The following is a 22559-nucleotide window of genomic DNA, read 5'->3' on the forward strand; positions in this document are numbered from 1 at the left end:
GTTAGGAGAGGACCTGCTACTAGTTTGTTAGGAGAGGACCTGCTACTAGTTTGTTAGGAGAGGACCTGCTACTAGTTTGTTAGGAGAGGACCTGCTACTAGTTTGTTGAGAGAGGAGCTGCTACTAGTTTGTTAGGAGAGGACCTGCTACTAGTTTGTTAGGAGAGGAGCTGCTACTAGTTTGTTAGGAGAGGAGCTGCTACTAGTTTGTTAGGAGAGGACCTGCTACTAGTTTGTTGAAGGAGGACCTGCTACTAGTTTGTTGAAGGAGGACCTGCTACTAGTTTGTTAGGAGAGGATCTGCTACTAGTTTGTTAGGAGAGGACCTGCTACTAGTTTGTTAGGAGAGGACCTGCTACTAGTTTGTTAGGAGAGGACCTGCTACTAGTTTGTTAGGAGAGGACCTGCTACTAGTTTGTTAGGAGAGGACCTGCTACTAGTTTGTTAGGAGAGGACCTGCTACTAGTTTGTTAGGGGAGGAGCTGCTACTAGTTTGTTGAGAGAGGACCTGCTACTAGTTTGTTAGGAGAGGACCTGCTACTAGTTTGTTAGGAGAGGAGCTGCTACTAGTTTGTTAGGAGAGGAGCTGCTACTAGTTTGTTAGGAGAGGACCTGCTACTAGTTTGTTAGGAGAGGAGCTGCTACTAGTTTGTTAGGAGAGGAGCTGCTACTAGTTTGTTAGGAGAGGACCTGCTACTAGTTTGTTGAAGGAGGACCTGCTACTAGTTTGTTGAAGGAGGACCTGCTACTAGTTTGTTAGGAGAGGAGCTGCTACTAGTTTGTTAGGAGAGGACCTGCTACTAGTTTGTTAGGAGAGGAGCTGCTACTAGTTTGTTAGGAGAGGAGCTGCTACTAGTTTGTTAGGAGAGGACCTGCTACTAGTTTGTTGAAGGAGGACCTGCTACTAGTTTGTTGAAGGAGGACCTGCTACTAGTTTGTTAGGAGAGGAGCTGCTACTAGTTTGTTAGGAGAGGACCTGCTACTAGTTTGTTAGGAGAGGAGCTGCTACTAGTTTATTAGGAGAGGAGCTGCTACTAGTTTGTTAGGAGAGGACCTGCTACTAGTTTGTTGAAGGAGGACCTGCTACTAGTTTGTTGAAGGAGGACCTGCTACTAGTTTGTTAGGAGAGGACCTGCTACTAGTTTGTTAGGAGAGGAGCTGCTACTAGTTTGTTAGGAGAGGACCTGCTACTAGTTTTTTAGGAGAGGAGCTGCTACTAGTTTGTTAGGAGGGGAGCTGCTACTAGTTTGTTAGGAGAGGACCTGCTACTAGTTTATTGAAGGAGGACCTGCTACTAGTTTGTTAGGAGAGGACCTGCTACTAGTTTGTTAGGAGAGGAGCTGCTACTAGTTTGTTGAAGGAGGACCTGCTACTAGTTTTTTAGGAGAGGAGCTGCTACTAGTTTGTTAGGAGGGGAGCTGCTACTAGTTTGTTAGGAGAGGACCTGCTACTAGTTTTTTAGGAGAGGAGCTGCTACTAGTTTGTTAGGAGGGGAGCTGCTACTAGTTTGTTAGGAGAGGACCTGCTACTAGTTTGTTGAAGGAGGACCTGCTACTAGTTTGTTGAAGGAGGACCTGCTACTAGTTTGTTAGGAGAGGAGCTGCTACTAGTTTGTTAGGAGAGGACCTGCTACTAGTTTGTTAGGAGAGGACCTGCTACTAGTTTGTTGAAGGAGGACCTGCTACTAGTTTGTTAGGAGAGGACCTGCTACTAGTTTGTTAGGAGAGGAGCTGCTACTAGTTTGTTAGGAGAGGACCTGCTACTAGTTTGTTAGGAGAGGAGCTGCTACTAGTTTATTAGGAGAGGAGCTGCTACTAGTTTGTTAGGAGAGGAGCTGCTACTAGTTTGTTGAAGGAGGACCTGCTACTAGTTTGTTGAAGGAGGACCTGCTACTAGTTTGTTAGGAGAGGACCTGCTACTAGTTTGTTAGGAGAGGAGCTGCTACTAGTTTGTTAGGAGAGGACCTGCTACTAGTTTTTTAGGAGAGGAGCTGCTACTAGTTTGTTAGGAGGGGAGCTGCTACTAGTTTGTTAGGAGAGGACCTGCTACTAGTTTGTTGAAGGAGGACCTGCTACTAGTTTGTTGAAGGAGGACCTGCTACTAGTTTGTTAGGAGAGGAGCTGCTACTAGTTTGTTAGGAGAGGACCTGCTACTAGTTTGTTAGGAGAGGAGCTGCTACTAGTTTATTAGGAGAGGAGCTGCTACTAGTTTGTTAGGAGAGGACCTGCTACTAGTTTGTTGAAGGAGGACCTGCTACTAGTTTGTTAGGAGAGGACCTGCTACTAGTTTGTTGAAGGAGGACCTGCTACTAGTTTGTTAGGAGAGGACCTGCTACTAGTTTGTTAGGAGAGGAGCTGCTACTAGTTTGTTAGGAGAGGAGCTGCTACTAGTTTGTTAGGAGAGGAGCTGCTACTAGTTTGTTAGGAGAGGAGCTGCTACTAGTTTGTTAGGAGGGGAGCTGCTACTAGTTTGTGAGGAGAGGACCTGCTACTAGTTTGTTGAAGGAGGACCTGCTACTAGTTTGTTGAAGGAGGACCTGCTACTAGTTTGTTAGGAGAGGACCTGCTACTAGTTTGTTAGGAGAGGAGCTGCTACTAGTTTGTTAGGAGAGGACCTGCTACTAGTTTGTTAGGAGAGGAGCTGCTACTAGTTTGTTAGGAGGGGAGCTGCTACTAGTTTGTTGAAGGAGGACCTGCTACTAGTTTGTTAGGAGAGGACCTGCTACTAGTTTGTTGAAGGAGGACCTGCTACTAGTTTGTTGAAGGAGGACCTGCTACTAGTTTGTTAGGAGAGGACCTGCTACTAGTTTGTTAGGAGAGGACCTGCTACTAGTTTGTTAGGAGAGGACCTGCTACTAGTTTGTTAGGAGGGGACCTGCTACTAGTTTGTTAGGAGAGGACCTGCTACTAGTTTGTTAGGAGAGGAGCTGCTACTAGTTTGTTAGGAGAGGAGCTGCTACTAGTTTGTTAGGAGGGGAGCTGCTACTAGTTTGTTAGGAGAGGAGCTGCTACTAGTTTGTTAGGAGGGGAGCTGCTACTAGTTTGTTAGGAGAGGACCTGCTACTAGTTTGTTGAAGGAGGACCTGCTACTAGTTTGTTGAAGGAGGACCTGCTACTAGTTTGTTAGGAGAGGACCTGCTACTAGTTTGTTGAAGGAGGACCTGCTACTAGTTTGTTGAAGGAGGACCTGCTACTAGTTTGTTAGGAGAGGACCTGCTACTAGTTTGTTAGGAGAGGACCTGCTACTAGTTTGTTAGGAGAGGACCTGCTACTAGTTTGTTAGGAGAGGACCTGCTACTAGTTTGTTAGGAGGGGACCTGCTACTAGTTTGTTAGGAGAGGAGCTGCTACTAGTTTGTTAGGAGAGGACCTGCTACTAGTTTGTTGAAGGAGGACCTGCTACTAGTTTGTTGAAGGAGGACCTGCTACTAGTTTGTTAGGAGAGGAGCTGCTACTAGTTTGTTAGGAGAGGACCTGCTACTAGTTTGTTAGGAGAGGAGCTGCTACTAGTTTATTAGGAGAGGAGCTGCTACTAGTTTGTTAGGAGAGGACCTGCTACTAGTTTGTTGAAGGAGGACCTGCTACTAGTTTGTTAGGAGAGGACCTGCTACTAGTTTGTTGAAGGAGGACCTGCTACTAGTTTGTTAGGAGAGGACCTGCTACTAGTTTGTTAGGAGAGGAGCTGCTACTAGTTTGTTAGGAGAGGAGCTGCTACTAGTTTGTTAGGAGAGGAGCTGCTACTAGTTTGTTAGGAGGGGAGCTGCTACTAGTTTGTTGAAGGAGGACCTGCTACTAGTTTGTTAGGAGAGGACCTGCTACTAGTTTGTTGAAGGAGGACCTGCTACTAGTTTGTTAGGAGAGGACCTGCTACTAGTTTGTTAGGAGAGGAGCTGCTACTAGTTTGTTAGGAGAGGAGCTGCTACTAGTTTGTTAGGAGAGGAGCTGCTACTAGTTTGTTAGGAGGGGAGCTGCTACTAGTTTGTTAGGAGAGGACCTGCTACTAGTTTGTTGAAGGAGGACCTGCTACTAGTTTGTTGAAGGAGGACCTGCTACTAGTTTGTTAGGAGAGGACCTGCTACTAGTTTGTTAGGAGAGGAGCTGCTACTAGTTTGTTAGGAGAGGACCTGCTACTAGTTTGTTAGGAGAGGACCTGCTACTAGTTTGTTAGGAGGGGAGCTGCTACTAGTTTGTTGAAGGAGGACCTGCTACTAGTTTGTTAGGAGAGGACCTGCTACTAGTTTGTTGAAGGAGGACCTGCTACTAGTTTGTTGAAGGAGGACCTGCTACTAGTTTGTTAGGAGAGGACCTGCTACTAGTTTGTTAGGAGAGGACCTGCTACTAGTTTGTTAGGAGAGGACCTGCTACTAGTTTGTTAGGAGGGGACCTGCTACTAGTTTGTTAGGAGAGGACCTGCTACTAGTTTGTTAGGAGAGGAGCTGCTACTAGTTTGTTAGGAGAGGAGCTGCTACTAGTTTGTTAGGAGGGGAGCTGCTACTAGTTTGTTAGGAGAGGAGCTGCTACTAGTTTGTTAGGAGGGGAGCTGCTACTAGTTTGTTAGGAGAGGACCTGCTACTAGTTTGTTGAAGGAGGACCTGCTACTAGTTTGTTGAAGGAGGACCTGCTACTAGTTTGTTAGGAGAGGACCTGCTACTCGTTTGTTGAAGGAGGACCTGCTACTAGTTTGTTGAAGGAGGACCTGCTACTAGTTTGTTAGGAGAGGACCTGCTACTAGTTTGTTAGGAGAGGACCTGCTACTAGTTTGTTAGGAGAGGACCTGCTACTAGTTTGTTAGGAGAGGACCTGCTACTAGTTTGTTAGGAGGGGACCTGCTACTAGTTTGTTAGGAGAGGACCTGCTACTAGTTTGTTAGGAGAGGACCTGCTACTAGTTTGTTGAAGGAGGACCTGCTACTAGTTTGTTGAAGGAGGACCTGCTACTAGTTTGTTAGGAGAGGACCTGCTACTAGTTTGTTAGGAGAGGAGCTGCTACTAGTTTGTTAGGAGAGGACCTGCTACTAGTTTGTTAGGAGGGGACCTGCTACTAGTTTGTTAGGAGGGGACCTGCTACTAGTTTGTTAGGAGAGGACCTGCTACTAGTTTGTTAGGAGAAGAGCTGCTACTAGTTTGTTAGGAGAGGACCTGCTACTAGTTTGTTAGGAGGGGACCTGCTACTAGTTTGTTAGGAGAGGACCTGCTACTAGTTTGTTAGGAGAGGAGCTGCTACTAGTTTGTTAGGAGAGGACCTGCTACTAGTTTGTTAGGAGGGGACCTGCTACTAGTTTGTTAGGAGGGGACCTGCTACTAGTTTGTTAGGAGAGGAGCTGCTACTAGTTTGTTAGGAGAGGAGCTGCTACTAGTTTGTTAGGAGGGGACCTGCTACTAGTTTGTTAGGAGAGGACCTGCTACTAGTTTGTTAGGAGAGGACCTGCTACTAGTTTGTTAGGAGAGGACCTGCTACTAGTTTGTTAGGAGAGGACCTGCTACTAGTTTGTTAGGAGGGGACCTGCTACTAGTTTGTTAGGAGGGGACCTGCTACTAGTTTGTTAGGAGAGGACCTGCTACTAGTTTGTTCGGAGAAGAGCTGCTACTAGTTTGTTAGGAGAGGACCTGCTACTAGTTTGTTAGGAGGGGACCTGCTACTAGTTTGTTAGGAGAGGACCTGCTACTAGTTTGTTAGGAGAGGAGCTGCTACTAGTTTGTTAGGAGAGGACCTGCTACTAGTTTGTTAGGAGGGGACCTGCTACTAGTTTGTTAGGAGGGGACCTGCTACTAGTTTGTTAGGAGAGGAGCTGCTACTAGTTTGTTAGGAGAGGAGCTGCTACTAGTTTGTTAGGAGGGGACCTGCTACTAGTTTGTTAGGAGAGGACCTGCTACTAGTCTGTTAGGAGAGGAGCTGCTACTAGTTTGTTAGGAGAGGAGCTGCTACTAGTTTGTTAGGAGGGGAGCTGCTACTAGTTTGTTAGGAGGGGACCTGCTACTAGTTTGTTAGGAGAAGAGCTGCTACTAGTTTGTTAGGAGGGGACCTGCTACTAGTTTGTTAGGAGGGGACCTGCTACTAGTTTGTTAGGAGAGGACCTGCTACTAGTTTGTTAGGAGAGGAGCTGCTACTAGTTTGTTAGGAGAGGACCTGCTACTAGTTTGTTAGGAGGGGACCTGCTACTAGTTTGTTAGGAGGGGACCTGCTACTAGTTTGTTAGGAGAGGAGCTGCTACTAGTTTGTTAGGAGAGGAGCTGCTACTAGTTTGTTAGGAGGGGACCTGCTACTAGTTTGTTAGGAGAGGACCTGCTACTAGTTTGTTAGGAGAGGAGCTGCTACTAGTTTGTTAGGAGAGGAGCTGCTACTAGTTTGTTAGGAGAGGACCTGCTACTAGTTTGTTAGGAGAGGAGCTGCTACTAGTTTGTTAGGAGAGGACCTGCTACTAGTTTGTTGAAGGAGGACCTGCTACTAGTTAGTTAGGAGAGGACCTGCTACTAGTTTGTTAGGAGAGGAGCTGCTACTAGTTTGTTGAGAGAGGACCTGCTACTAGTTTGTTGAAGGAGGACCTGCTACTAGTTTGTTAGGAGAGGACCTGCTACTAGTTTGTTGAAGGAGGACCTGCTACTAGTTTGTTAGGAGAGGAGCTGCTACTAGTTTGTTAGGAGAGGAGCTGCTACTAGTTTGTTGAGAGAGGACCTGCTACTAGTTTGTTAGGAGAGGACCTGCTACTAGTTTGTTGAAGGAGGACCTGCTACTAGTTTGTTAGGAGAGCACCTGCTACTAGTTTGTTAGGAGAGGAGCTGCTACTAGTTTGTTAGGAGAGGAGCTGCTACTAGTTTGTTGAGAGAGGACCTGCTACTAGTTTGTTAGGAGAGGACCTGCTACTAGTTTGTTGAAGGAGGACCTGCTACTAGTTTGTTAGGAGAGGACCTGCTACTAGTTTGTTAGGAGAGGACCTGCTACTAGTTTGTTAGGAGAGGACCTGCTACTAGTTTGTTAGGAGAGGAGCTGCTACTAGTTTGTTAGGAGGGGACCTGCTACTAGTTTGTTAGGAGGGGACCTGCTACTAGTTTGTTAGGAGGGGACCTGCTACTAGTTTGTTAGGAGAGGAGCTGCTACTAGTTTGTTAGGAGAGGACCTGCTACTAGTTTGTTAGTAGAGGAGCTGCTACTAGTTTGTTAGGAGAGGACCTGCTACTAGTTTGGTAGGAGAGGAGCTGCTACTAGTTTGTTAGGAGAGGAGCTGCTACTAGTTTGTTAGGAGAGGAGCTGCTACTAGTTTGTTAGGAGAGGAGCTGCTACTAGTTTGTTAGGAGAGGAGCTGCTACTAGTTTGTTAGGAGAGGACCTGCTACTAGTTTGTTAGGAGAGGACCTGCTACTAGTTTGTTGAGAGAGGACCTGCTACTAGTTTGTTAGGAGAGGACCTGCTACTAGTTTGTTAGGAGAGGACCTGCTACTAGTTTGTTGACAGAGGACCTGCTACTAGTTTGTTAGGAGAGGAGTTGCTACTAGTTTGTTAGGAGAGGAGCTGCTACTAGTTTGTTAGGAGAGGACCTGCTACTAGTTTGTTAGGAGAGGACCTGCTACTAGTTTGTTAGGAGAGGACCTGCTACTAGTTTGTTGAGAGAGGACCTGCTACTAGTTTGTTGAGAGAGGACCTGCTACTAGTTTCTTAGGAGAGGACCTGCTACTAGTTTGTTAGGAGAGGACCTGCTACTAGTTTGTTAGGAGAGGACCTGCTACTAGTTTGTTAGGAGAGGACCTGCTACTAGTTTGTTGAGAGAGGACCTGCTACTAGTTTGTTAGGAGAGGAGCTGCTACTAGTTTGTTGAGAGAGGACCTGCTACTAGTTTGTTAGGAGAGGACCTGCTACTAGTTTTTTAGTAGAGGAGCTGCTACTAGTTTGTTAGGAGAGGACCTGCTACTAGTTTGTTGAGAGAGGACCTGCTACTAGTTTGTTAGGAGAGGACCTGCTACTAGTTTGTTAGGAGAGGACCTGCTACTAGTTTGTTGAGAGAGGACCTGCTACTAGTTTGTTAGGAGAGGACCTGCTACTAGTTTGTTAGGAGAGGACCTGCTACTAGTTTGTTAGGAGAGGACCTGCTACTAGTTTGTTGAGAGAGGACCTGCTACTAGTTTGTTGAGAGAGGACCTGCTACTAGTTTGTTAGGAGAGGACCTGCTACTAGTTTGTTGAGAGAGGACCTGCTACTAGTTTGTTAGGAGAGGACCTGCTACTAGTTTGTTGACAGAGGACCTGCTACTAGTTTGTTAGGAGAGGACCTGCTACTAGTTTGTTGACAGAGGACCTGCTACTAGTTTGTTAGGAGAGGACCTGCTACTAGTTTGTTAGGAGAGGACCTGCTACTAGTTTGTTAGGAGAGGACCTGCTACTAGTTTGTTAGGAGAGGACCTGCTACTTGTTTGTTGAGAGAGGACCTGCTACTAGTTTGTTGAGAGAGGACCTGCTACTAGTTTGTTAGGAGAGGACCTGCTACTAGTTTTTTAGTAGAGGAGCTGCTACTAGTTTGTTAGGAGAGGACCTGCTACTAGTTTGTTGAGAGAGGACCTGCTACTAGTTTGTTAGGAGAGGACCTGCTACTAGTTTGTTAGGAGAGGACCTGCTACTAGTTTGTTGAGAGAGGACCTGCTACTAGTTTGTTAGGAGAGGACCTGCTACTAGTTTGTTAGGAGAGGACCTGCTACTAGTTTGTTAGGAGAGGACCTGCTACTAGTTTGTTGAGAGAGGACCTGCTACTAGTTTGTTGAGAGAGGACCTGCTACTAGTTTGTTAGGAGAGGACCTGCTACTAGTTTGTTGAGAGAGGACCTGCTACTAGTTTGTTAGGAGAGGAGCTGCTACTAGTTTGTTGAGAGAGGACCTGCTACTAGTTTGTTGAAGGAGGACCTGCTACTAGTTTGTTAGGAGAGGACCTGCTACTAGTTTGTTGAAGGAGGACCTGCTACTAGTTTGTTAGGAGAGGAGCTGCTACTAGTTTGTTAGGAGAGGAGCTGCTACTAGTTTGTTGAGAGACGACCTGCTACTAGTTTGTTAGGAGAGGACCTGCTACTAGTTTGTTGAAGGAGGACCTGCTACTAGTTTGTTGAGAGAGGACCTGCTACTAGTTTGTTGAGAGAGGACCTGCTACTAGTTTGTTGAGAGAGGACCTGCTACTAGTTTGGTAGGAGAGGAGCTGCTACTAGTTTGTTGAGAGAGGACCTGCTACTAGTTTGTTAGGAGAGGAGCTGCCACTAGTTTGTTGAGAGAGGACCTGCTACTAGTTTGTTAGGAGAGGAGCTGCTACTAGTTTGTTGAGAGAGGACCTGCTACTAGTTTGTTGAGAGAGGACCTGCTACTAGTTTGTTAGGAGAGGACCTGCTACTAGTTTGTTGAGAGAGGATCTGCTACTAGTTTGTTAGGAGAGGAGCTGCTACTAGTTTGTTGAGAGAGGACCTGCTACTAGTTTGTTGAAGGAGGACCTGCTACTAGTTTGTTAGGAGAGGACCTGCTACTAGTTTGTTGAAGGAGGACCTGCTACTAGTTTGTTAGGAGAGGAGCTGCTACTAGTTTGTTAGGAGAGGAGCTGCTACTAGTTTGTTGAGAGAGGACCTGCTACTAGTTTGTTAGGAGAGGACCTGCTACTAGTTTGTTGAAGGAGGACCTGCTACTAGTTTGTTAGGAGAGGACCTGCTACTAGTTTGTTAGGAGAGGAGCTGCTACTAGTTTGTTAGGAGAGGAGCTGCTACTAGTTTGTTGAGAGAGGACCTGCTACTAGTTTGTTAGGAGAGGACCTGCTACTAGTTTGTTGAAGGAGGACCTGCTACTAGTTTGTTAGGAGAGGACCTGCTACTAGTTTGTTAGGAGAGGACCTGCTACTAGTTTGTTAGGAGAGGAGCTGCTACTAGTTTGTTAGGAGCGGAGCTGCTACTAGTTTGTTGAGAGAGGACCTGCTACTAGTTTGTTGAAGGAGGACCTGCTACTAGTTTGGTAGGAGAGGAGCTGCTACTAGTTTGTTAGGAGAGGACCTGCTACTAGTTTGTTAGTAGAGGAGCTGCTACTAGTTTGTTAGGAGAGGACCTGCTACTAGTTTGGTAGGAGAGGAGCTGCTACTAGTTTGTTAGGAGAGGAGCTGCTACTAGTTTGTTAGGAGAGGAGCTGCTACTAGTTTGTTGACAGAGGACCTGCTACTAGTTTGTTAGGAGAGGAGCTGCTACTAGTTTGTTAGGAGAGGAGCTGCTACTAGTTTGTTGAAGGAGGATCTGCTACTAGTTTGGTAGGAGAGGAGCTGCTACTAGTTTGTTGACAGAGGACCTGCTACTAGTTTGTTAGGAGAGGAGCTGCTACTAGTTTGTTAGGAGAGGAGCTGCTACTAGTTTGTTGAGGGAGGACCTGCTACTAGTTTGGTAGGAGAGGACCTGCTACTAGTTTGTTAGGAGGGGAGCTGCTACTAGTTTGTTGAAGGAGGACCTGCTACTAGTTTGTTAGGAGGGGAGCTGCTACTAGTTTGTTAGGAGGGGAGCTGCTACTAGTTTGTTAGGAGAGGAGCTGCTACTAGTTTGTTAGGAGGGGAGCTGCTACTAGTTCGTTAGGAGAGGACCTGCTACTAGTTTGTTAGGAGGGGAGCTGCTACTAGTTTGTTAGGAGAGGAGCTGCTACTAGTTTGTTAGGAGGGGAGCTGCTACTAGTTTGTTGAAGGAGGACCTGCTACTAGTTTGTTAGGAGGGGAGCTGCTACTAGTTTGTTAGGAGAGGACCTGCTACTAGTTTGTTAGGAGGGGAGCTGCTACTAGTTTGTTGAAGGAGGACCTGCTACTAGTTTGGTAGGAGAGGACCTGCTACTAGTTTGTTGAAGGAGGACCTGCTACTAGTTTGGTAGGAGAGGACCTGCTACTAGTTTGTTAGGAGAGGAGCTGCTACTAGTTTGTTGAAGGAGGACCTGCTACTAGTTTGGTAGGAGAGGACCTGCTACTAGTTTGTTGAAGGAGGACCTGCTACTAGTTTGGTAGGAGAGGACCTGCTACTAGTTTGTTAGGAGGGGAGCTGCTACTAGTTTGTTAGGAGAGGACCTGCTACTAGTTTGTTAGGAGAGGACCTGCTACTAGTTTGTTAGGACGGGACCTGCTACTAGTTTGTTAGGAGGGGACCTGCTACTAGTTTGTTAGGAGAGGACCTGCTACTAGTTTGTTAGTAGAGGAGCTGCTACTAGTTTGTTGAAGGAGGACCTGCTACTAGTTTGTTAGGAGGGGAGCTGCTACTAGTTTGTTAGGAGAGGACCTGCTACTAGTTTGTTAGGAGGGGACCTGCTACTAGTTTGTTAGGAGAGGACCTGCTACTAGTTTGTTAGGAGGGGAGCTGCTACTAGTTTGTTAGGAGAGGACCTGTTACTAGTTTGTTAGGAGGGGACCTGCTACTAGTTTGTTAGGAGGGGAGCTGCTACTAGTTTGTTAGGAGAGGACCTGCTACTAGTTTGTTAGGAGGGGACCTGCTACTAGTTTGTTAGGAGGGGAGCTGCTACTAGTTTGTTAGGAGAGGACCTGCTACTAGTTTGTTAGGAGAGGACCTGCTACTAGTTTGTTAGGAGGGGACCTGCTACTAGTTTGTTAGGAGGGGACCTGCTACTAGTTTGTTAGGAGAGGACCTGCTACTAGTTTGTTAGTAGAGGAGCTGCTACTAGTTTGTTAGGAGAGGAGCTGCTACTAGTTTGTTAGGAGAGGACCTGCTACTAGTTTGTTAGGAGAGGACCTGCTACTAGTTTGTTAGGAGAGGACCTGCTACTAGTTTATTAGGTGAGGAGCTGCTACTAGTTTATTAGGTGAGGAGCTGCTACTAGTTTGTTAGGAGAGGAGCTGCTACTAGTTTGTTAGGAGGGGACCTGCTACTAGTTTATTAGGTGAGGAGCTGCTACTAGTTTATTAGGTGAGGAGCTGCTACTAGTTTGTTAGGAGAGGACCTGCTACTAGTTTGTTAGGAGAGGACCTGCTACTAGTTTATTAGGTGAGGAGCTGCTACTAGTTTGTTAGGTGAGGAGCTGCTACTAGTTTGTTAGGAGGGGAGCTGCTACTAGTTTGTTAGGTGAGGAGCTGCTACTAGTTTGTTAGGTGAGGAGCTGCTACTAGTTTGTTAGGTGAGGAGCTGCTACTAGTTTGTTAGGAGAGGACCTGCTACTAGTTTGTTAGGAGAGGACCTGCTACTAGTTTATTAGGTGAGGAGCTGCTACTAGTTTATTAGGTGAAGAGCTGCTACTAGTTTGTTAGGAGAGGACCTGCTACTAGTTTATTAGGTGAGGAGCTGCTACTAGTTTGTTAGGAGAGGAGCTGCTACTAGTTTGTTAGGAGAGGAGCTGCTACTAGTTTGTTAGGAGAGGACCTGCTACTAGTTTGTTAGGAGAGGACCTGCTACTAGTTTATTAGGTGAGGAGCTGCTACTAGTTTGTTAGGAGAGGACCTGCTACTAGTTTGTTAGGAGAGGACCTGCTACTAGTTTGTTAGGAGAGGACCTGCTACTAGTTTGTTAGGAGAGGACCTGCTACTAGTTTGTTGAAGGAGGACCTGCTACTAGTTTGTTGAAGGAGGACCTGCTACTAGTTTGTTGAAGGAGGACCTGCTACTAGTTTGTTGAAGGAGGACCTGCTACTAGTTTGTTAGGAGAGGAGCTGCTACTAGTTTGTTAGGAGAGGATCTGCTACTAGTTTGTTAGGAGAGGACCTGCTACTAGTTTGTTAGGAGAGGACCTGCTACTAGTTTGTTAGGAGAAGAGCTGCTACTAGTTTGTTAGGAGGGGACCTGCTACTAGTTTGTTAGGAGAGGACCTGCTACTAGTTTGTTAGGAGAGGAGCTGCTACTAGTTTGTTAGGAGAGGAGCTGCTACTAGTTTGTTAGGAGAGGACCTGCTACTAGTTTGTTGAAGGAGGACCTGCTACTAGTTTGTTGAAGGAGGACCTGCTACTAGTTTGTTAGGAGAGGAGCTGCTACTAGTTTGTTAGGAGAGGACCTGCTACTAGTTTGTTAGGAGAGGACCTGCTACTAGTTTGTTAGGAGAGGACCTGCTACTAGTTTGTTAGGAGAGGACCTGCTACTAGTTTGTTAGGAGAGGACCTGCTACTAGTTTGTTAGGAGAGGACCTGCTACTAGTTTGTTAGGAGAGGAGCTGCTACTAGTTTGTTGAGAGAGGACCTGCTACTAGTTTGTTAGGAGAGGACCTGCTACTAGTTTGTTAGGAGAGGAGCTGCTATTAGTTTGTTAGGAGAGGAGCTGCTACTAGTTTGTTAGGAGAGGACCTGCTACTAGTTTGTTGAAGGAGGACCTGCTACTAGTTTGTTGAAGGAGGACCTGCTACTAGTTTGTTAGGAGAAGAGCTGCTACTAGTTTGTTAGGAGAGGACCTGCTACTAGTTTGTTAGGAGAGGAGCTGCTACTAGTTTATTAGGTGAGGAGCTGCTACTAGTTTGTTGACAGAGGAGCTGCTACTAGTTTGTTGAAGGAGGACCTGCTACTAGTTTGTTGAAGGAGGACCTGCTACTAGTTTGTTAGGAGAGGAGCTGCTACTAGTTTGTTAGGAGAGGACCTGCTGCTAGTTTGTTAGGAGAGGAGCTGCTACTAGTTTGTTAGGAGAGGAGCTGCTACTAGTTTGTTAGGAGAGGACGTGCTACTAGTTAGTTGAAGGAGGACCTGCTACTAGTTTGTTGAAGGAGGACCTGCTACTAGTTTGTTAGGAGAGGAGCTGCTACTAGTTTGTTAGGAGAGGACCTGCTACTAGTTTGTTAGGAGAGGAGCTGCTACTAGTTTATTAGGAGAGGAGCTGCTACTAGTTTGTTAGGAGAGGACCTGCTACTAGTTTGTTGAAGGAGGACCTGCTACTAGTTTGTTGAAGGAGGACCTGCTACTAGTTTGTTAGGAGAGGACCTGCTACTAGTTTGTTAGGAGAGGAGCTGCTACTAGTTTGTTAGGAGAGGACCTGCTACTAGTTTTTTAGGAGAGGAGCTGCTACTAGTTTGTTAGGAGGGGAGCTGCTACTAGTTTGTTAGGAGAGGACCTGCTACTAGTTTGTTGAAGGAGGACCTGCTACTAGTTTGTTAGGAGAGGACCTGCTACTAGTTTGTTAGGAGAGGAGCTGCTACTAGTTTGTTGAAGAGGACCTGCTACTAGTTTTTTAGGAGAGGAGCTGCTACTAGTTTGTTAGGAGGGGAGCTGCTACTAGTTTGTTAGGAGAGGACCTGCTACTAGTTTTTTAGGAGAGGAGCTGCTACTAGTTTGTTAGGAGGGGAGCTGCTACTAGTTTGTTAGGAGAGGACCTGCTACTAGTTTGTTGAAGGAGGACCTGCTACTAGTTTGTTGAAGGAGGACCTGCTACTAGTTTGTTAGGAGAGGAGCTGCTACTAGTTTGTTAGGAGGGGAGCTGCTACTAGTTTGTTAGGAGAGGAGCTGCTACTAGTTTGTTAGGAGGGGAGCTGCTACTAGTTTGTTAGGAGAGGACCTGCTACTAGTTTGTTGAAGGAGGACCTGCTACTAGTTTGTTGAAGGAGGACCTGCTACTAGTTTGTTAGGAGAGGAGCTGCTACTAGTTTGTTAGGAGAGGACCTGCTACTAGTTTGGTAGGAGAGGACCTGCTACTAGTTTGTTAGGAGAGGAGCTGCTACTAGTTTGTTGAAGGAGGACCTGCTACTAGTTTGGTAGGAAAGGACCTGCTACTAGTTTGTTGAAGGAGGACCTGCTACTAGTTTGGTAGGAGAGGACCTGCTACTAGTTTGTTAGGAGGGGAGCTGCTACTAGTTTGTTAGGAGAGGACCTGCTACTAGTTTGTTAGGAGAGGACCTGCTACTAGTTTGTTAGGACGGGACCTGCTACTAGTTTGTTAGGAGGGGACCTGCTACTAGTTTGTTAGGAGAGGACCTGCTACTAGTTTTTTAGTAGAGGAGCTGCTACTAGTTTGTTGAAGGAGGACCTGCTACTAGTTTGTTAGGAGGGGAGCTGCTACTAGTTTGTTAGGAGAGGACCTGCTACTAGTTTGTTAGGAGGGGACCTGCTACTAGTTTGTTAGGAGAGGACCTGCTACTAGTTTGTTAGGAGGGGAGCTGCTACTAGTTTGTTAGGAGAGGACCTGTTACTAGTTTGTTAGGAGGGGACCTGCTACTAGTTTGTTAGGAGGGGAGCTGCTACTAGTTTGTTAGGAGAGGACCTGCTACTAGTTTGTTAGGAGGGGACCTGCTACTAGTTTGTTAGGAGGGGACCTGCTACTAGTTTGTTAGGAGGGGAGCTGCTACTAGTTTGTTAGGAGAGGACCTGCTACTAGTTTGTTAGGAGAGGACCTGCTACTAGTTTGTTAGGAGGGGACCTGCTACTAGTTTGTTAGGAGGGGACCTGCTACTAGTTTGTTAGGAGAGGACCTGCTACTAGTTTGTTAGTAGAGGAGCTGCTACTAGTTTGTTAGGAGAGGAGCTGCTACTAGTTTGTTAGGAGAGGACCTGCTACTAGTTTGTTAGGAGAGGACCTGCTACTAGTTTGTTAGGAGAGGACCTGCTACTAGTTTATTAGGTGAGGAGCTGCTACTAGTTTATTAGGTGAGGAGCTGCTACTAGTTTGTTAGGAGAGGAGCTGCTACTAGTTTGTTAGGAGGGGACCTGCTACTAGTTTATTAGGTGAGGAGCTGCTACTAGTTTATTAGGTGAGGAGCTGCTACTAGTTTGTTAGGAGAGGACCTGCTACTAGTTTGTTAGGAGAGGACCTGCTACTAGTTTATTAGGTGAGGAGCTGCTACTAGTTTGTTAGGTGAGGAGCTGCTACTAGTTTGTTAGGAGGGGAGCTGCTACTAGTTTGTTAGGTGAGGAGCTGCTACTAGTTTGTTAGGTGAGGAGCTGCTACTAGTTTGTTAGGTGAGGAGCTGCTACTAGTTTGTTAGGAGAGGACCTGCTACTAGTTTGTTAGGAGAGGACCTGCTACTAGTTTATTAGGTGTGGAGCTGCTACTAGTTTATTAGGTGAAGAGCTGCTACTAGTTTGTTAGGAGAGGACCTGCTACTAGTTTATTAGGTGAGGAGCTGCTACTAGTTTGTTAGGAGAGGAGCTGCTACTAGTTTGTTAGGAGAGGAGCTGCTACTAGTTTGTTAGGAGAGGACCTGCTACTAGTTTGTTAGGAGAGGACCTGCTACTAGTTTATTAGGTGAGGAGCTGCTACTAGTTTGTTAGGAGAGGACCTGCTACTAGTTTGTTAGGAGAGGACCTGCTACTAGTTTGTTAGGAGAGGACCTGCTACTAGTTTGTTAGGAGAGGACCTGCTACTAGTTTGTTGAAGGAGGACCTGCTACTAGTTTGTTGAAGGAGGACCTGCTACTAGTTTGTTAGGAGAGGAGCTGCTACTAGGAGAGGAGCTGCTACTAGGAGAGGAGCTGCTACTAGTTTGTTAGGAGAGGAGCTGCTACTAGTTTGGTAGGAGAAGAGCTGCTACTAGTTTGTTAGGAGAGGAGCTGCTACTAGTTTGTTAGGAGAGGACCTGCTACTAGTTTGTTAGGAGAGGACCTGCTACTAGTTTGTTAGGAGAGGACCTGCTACTAGTTTGTTAGGAGAGGACCTGCTACTAGTTTGTTGAGAGAGGAGCTGCTACTAGTTTGTTAGGAGAGGACCTGCTACTAGTTTGTTAGGAGAGGAGCTGCTACTAGTTTGTTAGGAGAGGACCTGCTACTAGTTTGTTGAAGGAGGACCTGCTACTAGTTTGTTGAAGGAGGACCTGCTACTAGTTTGTTAGGAGAGGAGCTGCTACTAGTTTGTTAGGAGAGGACCTGCTACTAGTTTGTTAGGAGAGGACCTGCTACTAGTTTGTTAGGAGAGGACCTGCTACTAGTTTGTTAGGAGAGGACCTGCTACTAGTTTGTTAGGAGAGGACCTGCTACTAGTTTGTTAGGGGAGGAGCTGCTACTAGTTTGTTGAGAGAGGACCTGCTACTAGTTTGTTAGGAGAGGACCTGCTACTAGTTTGTTAGGAGAGGAGCTGCTACTAGTTTGTTAGGAGAGGAGCTGCTACTAGTTTGTTAGGAGAGGACCTGCTACTAGTTTGTTGAAGGAGGACCTGCTACTAGTTTGTTGAAGGAGGACCTGCTACTAGTTTGTTAGGAGAAGAGCTGCTACTAGTTTGTTAGGAGAGGACCTGCTACTAGTTTGTTAGGAGAGGAGCTGCTACTAGTTTATTAGGTGAGGAGCTGCTACTAGTTTGTTGACAGAGGAGCTGCTACCAGTTTGTTGAAGGAGGACCTGCTACTAGTTTGTTGAAGGAGGACCTGCTACTAGTTTGTTAGGAGAGGAGCTGCTACTAGTTTGTTAGGGGAGGACCTGCTACTAGTTTGTTAGGAGAGGAGCTGCTACTAGTTTGTTAGGAGAGGAGCTGCTACTAGTTTGTTAGGAGAGGACCTGCTACTAGTTTGTTGAAGGAGGACCTGCTACTAGTTTGTTGAAGGAGGACCTGCTACTAGTTTGTTAGGAGAGGAGCTGCTACTAGTTTGTTAGGAGAGGACCTGCTACTAGTTTGTTAGGAGAGGAGCTGCTACTAGTTTATTAGGAGAGGAGCTGCTACTAGTTTGTTAGGAGAGGACCTGCTACTAGTTTGTTGAAGGAGGACCTGCTACTAGTTTGTTGAAGGAGGACCTGCTACTAGTTTGTTAGGAGAGGACCTGCTACTAGTTTGTTAGGAGAGGAGCTGCTACTAGTTTGTTAGGAGAGGACCTGCTACTAGTTTTTTAGGAGAGGAGCTGCTACTAGTTTGTTAGGAGGGGAGCTGCTACTAGTTTGTTAGGAGAGGACCTGCTACTAGTTTGTTGAAGGAGGACCTGCTACTAGTTTGTTAGGAGAGGACCTGCTACTAGTTTGTTAGGAGAGGAGCTGCTACTAGTTTGTTGAAGGAGGACCTGCTACTAGTTTTTTAGGAGAGGAGCTGCTACTAGTTTGTTAGGAGGGGAGCTGCTACTAGTTTGTTAGGAGAGGACCTGCTACTAGTTTTTTAGGAGAGGAGCTGCTACTAGTTTGTTAGGAGGGGAGCTGCTACTAGTTTGTTAGGAGAGGACCTGCTACTAGTTTGTTGAAGGAGGACCTGCTACTAGTTTGTTGAAGGAGGACCTGCTACTAGTTTGTTAGGAGAGGAGCTGCTACTAGTTTGTTAGGAGAGGACCTGCTACTAGTTTGTTAGGAGAGGACCTGCTACTAGTTTGTTGAAGGAGGACCTGCTACTAGTTTGTTAGGAGAGGACCTGCTACTAGTTTGTTAGGAGAGGAGCTGCTACTAGTTTGTTAGGAGAGGACCTGCTACTAGTTTGTTAGGAGAGGAGCTGCTACTAGTTTATTAGGAGAGGAGCTGCTACTAGTTTGTTAGGAGAGGAGCTGCTACTAGTTTGTTGAAGGAGGACCTGCTACTAGTTTGTTGAAGGAGGACCTGCTACTAGTTTGTTAGGAGAGGACCTGCTACTAGTTTGTTAGGAGAGGAGCTGCTACTAGTTTGTTAGGAGAGGACCTGCTACTAGTTTTTTAGGAGAGGAGCTGCTACTAGTTTGTTAGGAGGGGAGCTGCTACTAGTTTGTTAGGAGAGGACCTGCTACTAGTTTGTTGAAGGAGGACCTGCTACTAGTTTGTTGAAGGAGGACCTGCTACTAGTTTGTTAGGAGAGGAGCTGCTACTAGTTTGTTAGGAGAGGACCTGCTACTAGTTTGTTAGGAGAGGAGCTGCTACTAGTTTATTAGGAGAGGAGCTGCTACTAGTTTGTTAGGAGAGGACCTGCTACTAGTTTGTTGAAGGAGGACCTGCTACTAGTTTGTTAGGAGAGGACCTACTACTAGTTTGTTAGGAGAGGACCTGCTACTAGTTTGTTAGGAGAGGAGCTGCTACTAGTTTGTTAGGAGAGGAGCTGCTACTAGTTTGTTAGGAGAGGAGCTGCTACTAGTTTGTTAGGAGAGGAGCTGCTACTAGTTTGTTAGGAGGGGACCTGCTACTAGTTTGTTAGGAGAGGAGCTGCTACTAGTTTGTTAGGAGAGGAGCTGCTACTAGTTTGTTAGGAGAGGAGCTGCTACTAGTTTGTTAGGAGAGGAGCTGCTACTAGTTTGTTAGGAGGGGAGCTGCTACTAGTTTGTTAGGAGGGGACCTGCTACTAGTTTGTTAGGAGAGGAGCTGCTACTAGTTTGTTAGGAGGGGACCTGCTACTAGTTTGTTAGGAGAGGACCTGCTACTAGTTTGTTAGGAGAAGAGCTGCTACTCGTTGATTTTGTTAATGTTTATTGTCTTTAATTGATGTTTCCAGTGGTTCTTGGTCGACTGGATGACATCGATGATGAAGTACGTTGCGCTGCTGTCAAGACTTTGTCTGCTATTTTCAAGAGTCTACCATGTGATTTTGATGTAGTTGTCTCGAAGGGTCCAATAGAAGTTTTGTTCGAGACGTTGATCCTGCACTTGGATGATCACAACGATGCCTTCCGGACTTGTGTGCTTGGTACGTACCACTCATGTGTTTGTTTATATTAGCTACAACTGGAACTGATCAAATTCTTGCTTAAGATGTGAAAATGGCCCTCACAATATCTCGTGACTTGTCATCTATATGAAGACGAAGCTGTCGCCTCGCGCTTATCAACCCCATGAAATCTCAATCTGTAGTGAGAGATTTACTGCCTGTGTTTGACTACAGCAGCTGTCTCAAATAGACTTCAGAGAGCTTCGCACTGCTCTCTGTGGCGTACCAAACAACTGAAGCCACAATACCACAGCCCAAGTCTTCGATTGTTAGCCCAACCACCATCGAGACAAGAGGCCATCCCAGCGCGAAATCATGCCAATTACTTAGGGAAGGCCTCGATAAAAACACCGACACAGGACTGGGAAGCGATTTAATCTGGGCAGAACGAAAGGTCGAAAGGAACTTCAACAGAGGGTGGATCCAGGGGAATAGGGTAGAGCAATTCATGCGAAATCCCCCAAAACACTAAATCGTTTAAACCACATGAACATTTAATAAATAAGAATTTTGTTTAAAAGGAGAGGAACACCAATAAATAATCCATCTAATTTTAAAAGAAACAGCAACATTTAACTAAATAAATTAAATGAGAATAAGAAAAAAATTAAGTCATTCACTGGAACCATAGCCAACGGTGTAGCCGTGTTGAAACACCGGATCCCGTGAGATCTCCGAAGTTAAGCAGCATTGGGCGTGGTCAGGAGTTGGATGGGTTGCCACGCACTGTTGGAGCGGAAAGGAACTGGCCACCCTACCGCACGTAAACTCCGGCTGAGGAACACCTCTGCGGAGGTTCGGACCTGCCTTCCGGCAGAATAACTCTTACCTTACCTGGAACGATATTAAATCACCAAAGGTGTAATACACCAGGCAAGTTGGCAATGCGGTTCAAGGCACGCAGCTGTGAGCTCGCATCCGGGAGATAGTGTGTTCGAACCCCACTGTCGGCAGCGCTGAAGATGGTTTTCCGTGGTTTCCCATTTTCACACCAGGCAAATGCTGGGCTGTACCTTAACTAAGGTCACGGCCTCTTCTTTTCCCATTCCTAGGCCTTTCCTGTCCCATCGTCGCCATAAGACCTATCTGTGTCGGTGCAACATAAAGCAAATAGCAAAAAAAACAAAACAAAAAAAACCGGTGTAATACCTTTTAGAAAAAAAATCTTACACATGAACTGCAGTTCCTTTTGTTAAAAGGAAACCTTTAGATTAATAGTCATTTGACTATTTGGTAGAGAGCTCTTTTTAAAGATCGGGGTACCCCTTTTAGTAGCCTTTTTATACAACAAAAACTTTGAATATATCAACACTTTTTAAAATTCACATAAGAAATAAAATTAAGAAGTTAAACCAGAAGGGAAGAAACACATTGCAATCAACATTTTCAAAATACCACAAGTGTAGTAAGAACTAGAAAAAATTCACAAGTCGGGGACTGCGACATATTCACATTAAAAATAGTTAATTTCACCAAATTCCATGACACATTCAACTGTAGAAACATTGTAGCAATCGCATTTCGTAAATCATATTGCCAATGTTATTTAATGAGAAAGCCCAGCACTACTTCACAACGCTAACGGTCATGTTATCCTTACCCGTTGTGAGATGGAGCAACAACAACAATAGCAAGAATTAAATCCGTAACGTTAAAGCAAATTAAGAGCACCTTCAATATAATATAGAAAATAAATGAGTTCCAAGAAAGCCAATAATAACCCAAGTAGAACACATGCTAGTAGGTTTTAGCAGAGCCTACAAGAATTTTTAAATATGATACTGAAAGAACTCACAATTACGGAGACCACATACCGGATATCACCTTGGAATTTAGAGGGGAACACTTTTAAACTACTTCAGGCAATGAAGACAGATTTGAGGCATTTTCACACAATATCCATGCAACGCCCTTGCGACGTGTTTACATTCTGGGAACTCCTGGTATAAACACAGTCATAGTAGACAAGCTATCTTTCACACAAAATATGTTTTCAAACTTACCGTAATAGACAAGAAAAATGTTCCACCGATCAATACATTTATTGTGGATGAACTACTACACTATTACCGGTTTCGACCTATCTTGGCAATCATCAGCTAGCACACAAATTTACAGTCATGGGATAAATTACAAAGAAGTTACTTAAGAGCATCCGGATGTCTGATAAAAAATGGAAGTAAAGTATATTGCAGTATGTTGCGTTAAAACAGCTCTGATTAAAAGTAGTGATGGTTAGAATAAACTAAAACCTATTGATTGAGCATGGACATGAGTACATAAACACATTAAAATATATATGCCACATCATAAGGCACTAAAAATATATAGCACATTAAACACACTAAAACATGGTATATTTTAAAAACGTCTATTAAAATTTGGGTTCGTGTTGCGTTGCATTCATTCTTCAATCCTCTTGTAGTTCTTGTGTTGATTAAGTTGAATATCGAGAATGTTCTATTGTATTGGTATGTTATAAGAACTCTTGTCAGTAAAATTTGAAAATTAAGTTGAAGTAGCAACAAATTTGTGCACAACAAATATCCAAACATATCGGTACACAACCTCCACAGCAACAACAATAACGACCATATAACGTGCATAGACGAGAGAAGTGTCACCATCAACTACTCTGATATTAAAACCTATCTTGCTACTTCAACTTAATTTTCAAATTTTACTGACAAGAGTTGTACCACAATTAACAAATTGCAGCTGTCCAGCAGTTCATGGTACATTGTTAAATGATACATTTTAAATTCCACATAGATGGTGGTAGTTATACAAATCCCCATTAAATTATACTGTCATACTCCAAAGGGATAGGAAAGGTCTAGGAGTGGGAACTAACTGAGCATGGCCTGGTATGAACATGGGAAACCATCTTCTGCACTGCCAACAGCGGGGTTCGAGCACACTATCTCCTGAACCGCACAGCCAACTAACTCTTGTGTTCCAGGACCTGAACTGTATTTGTATATTCAGTGTGTAATAAGATACACCATGCACATAAAGGCTACTGGCCTCGTGCACTCGCACTCTTGTTTGTTTGTTGTGAAGGGAAAACCAAGTACTCGTCAGCCATTCTTACCCTCTAGCAAAATGAC

At 45.4% G+C, this 22559-nt stretch overlaps 1 protein-coding gene across 1 annotated transcript in view; it reads left to right on the top strand.

Moving 5' to 3' along the window:
- The window catches only part of Dnaaf5 (Dynein axonemal assembly factor 5), a 612890-nt gene that overhangs the window by 552758 nt on the left and 37573 nt on the right, over positions 1-22559 (top strand). The window contains exon 10 of the mRNA XM_067149642.2: positions 19237-19428. Coding sequence (XP_067005743.2) covers positions 19237-19428 — 192 coding nt within the window. The remainder of the gene's footprint in view (positions 1-19236; positions 19429-22559) is intronic.

Source organism: Anabrus simplex, chromosome 6, assembly GCF_040414725.1.
Source record: "Anabrus simplex isolate iqAnaSimp1 chromosome 6, ASM4041472v1, whole genome shotgun sequence".
Taxonomy (NCBI): Eukaryota; Metazoa; Arthropoda; class Insecta; order Orthoptera; family Tettigoniidae; genus Anabrus; species Anabrus simplex.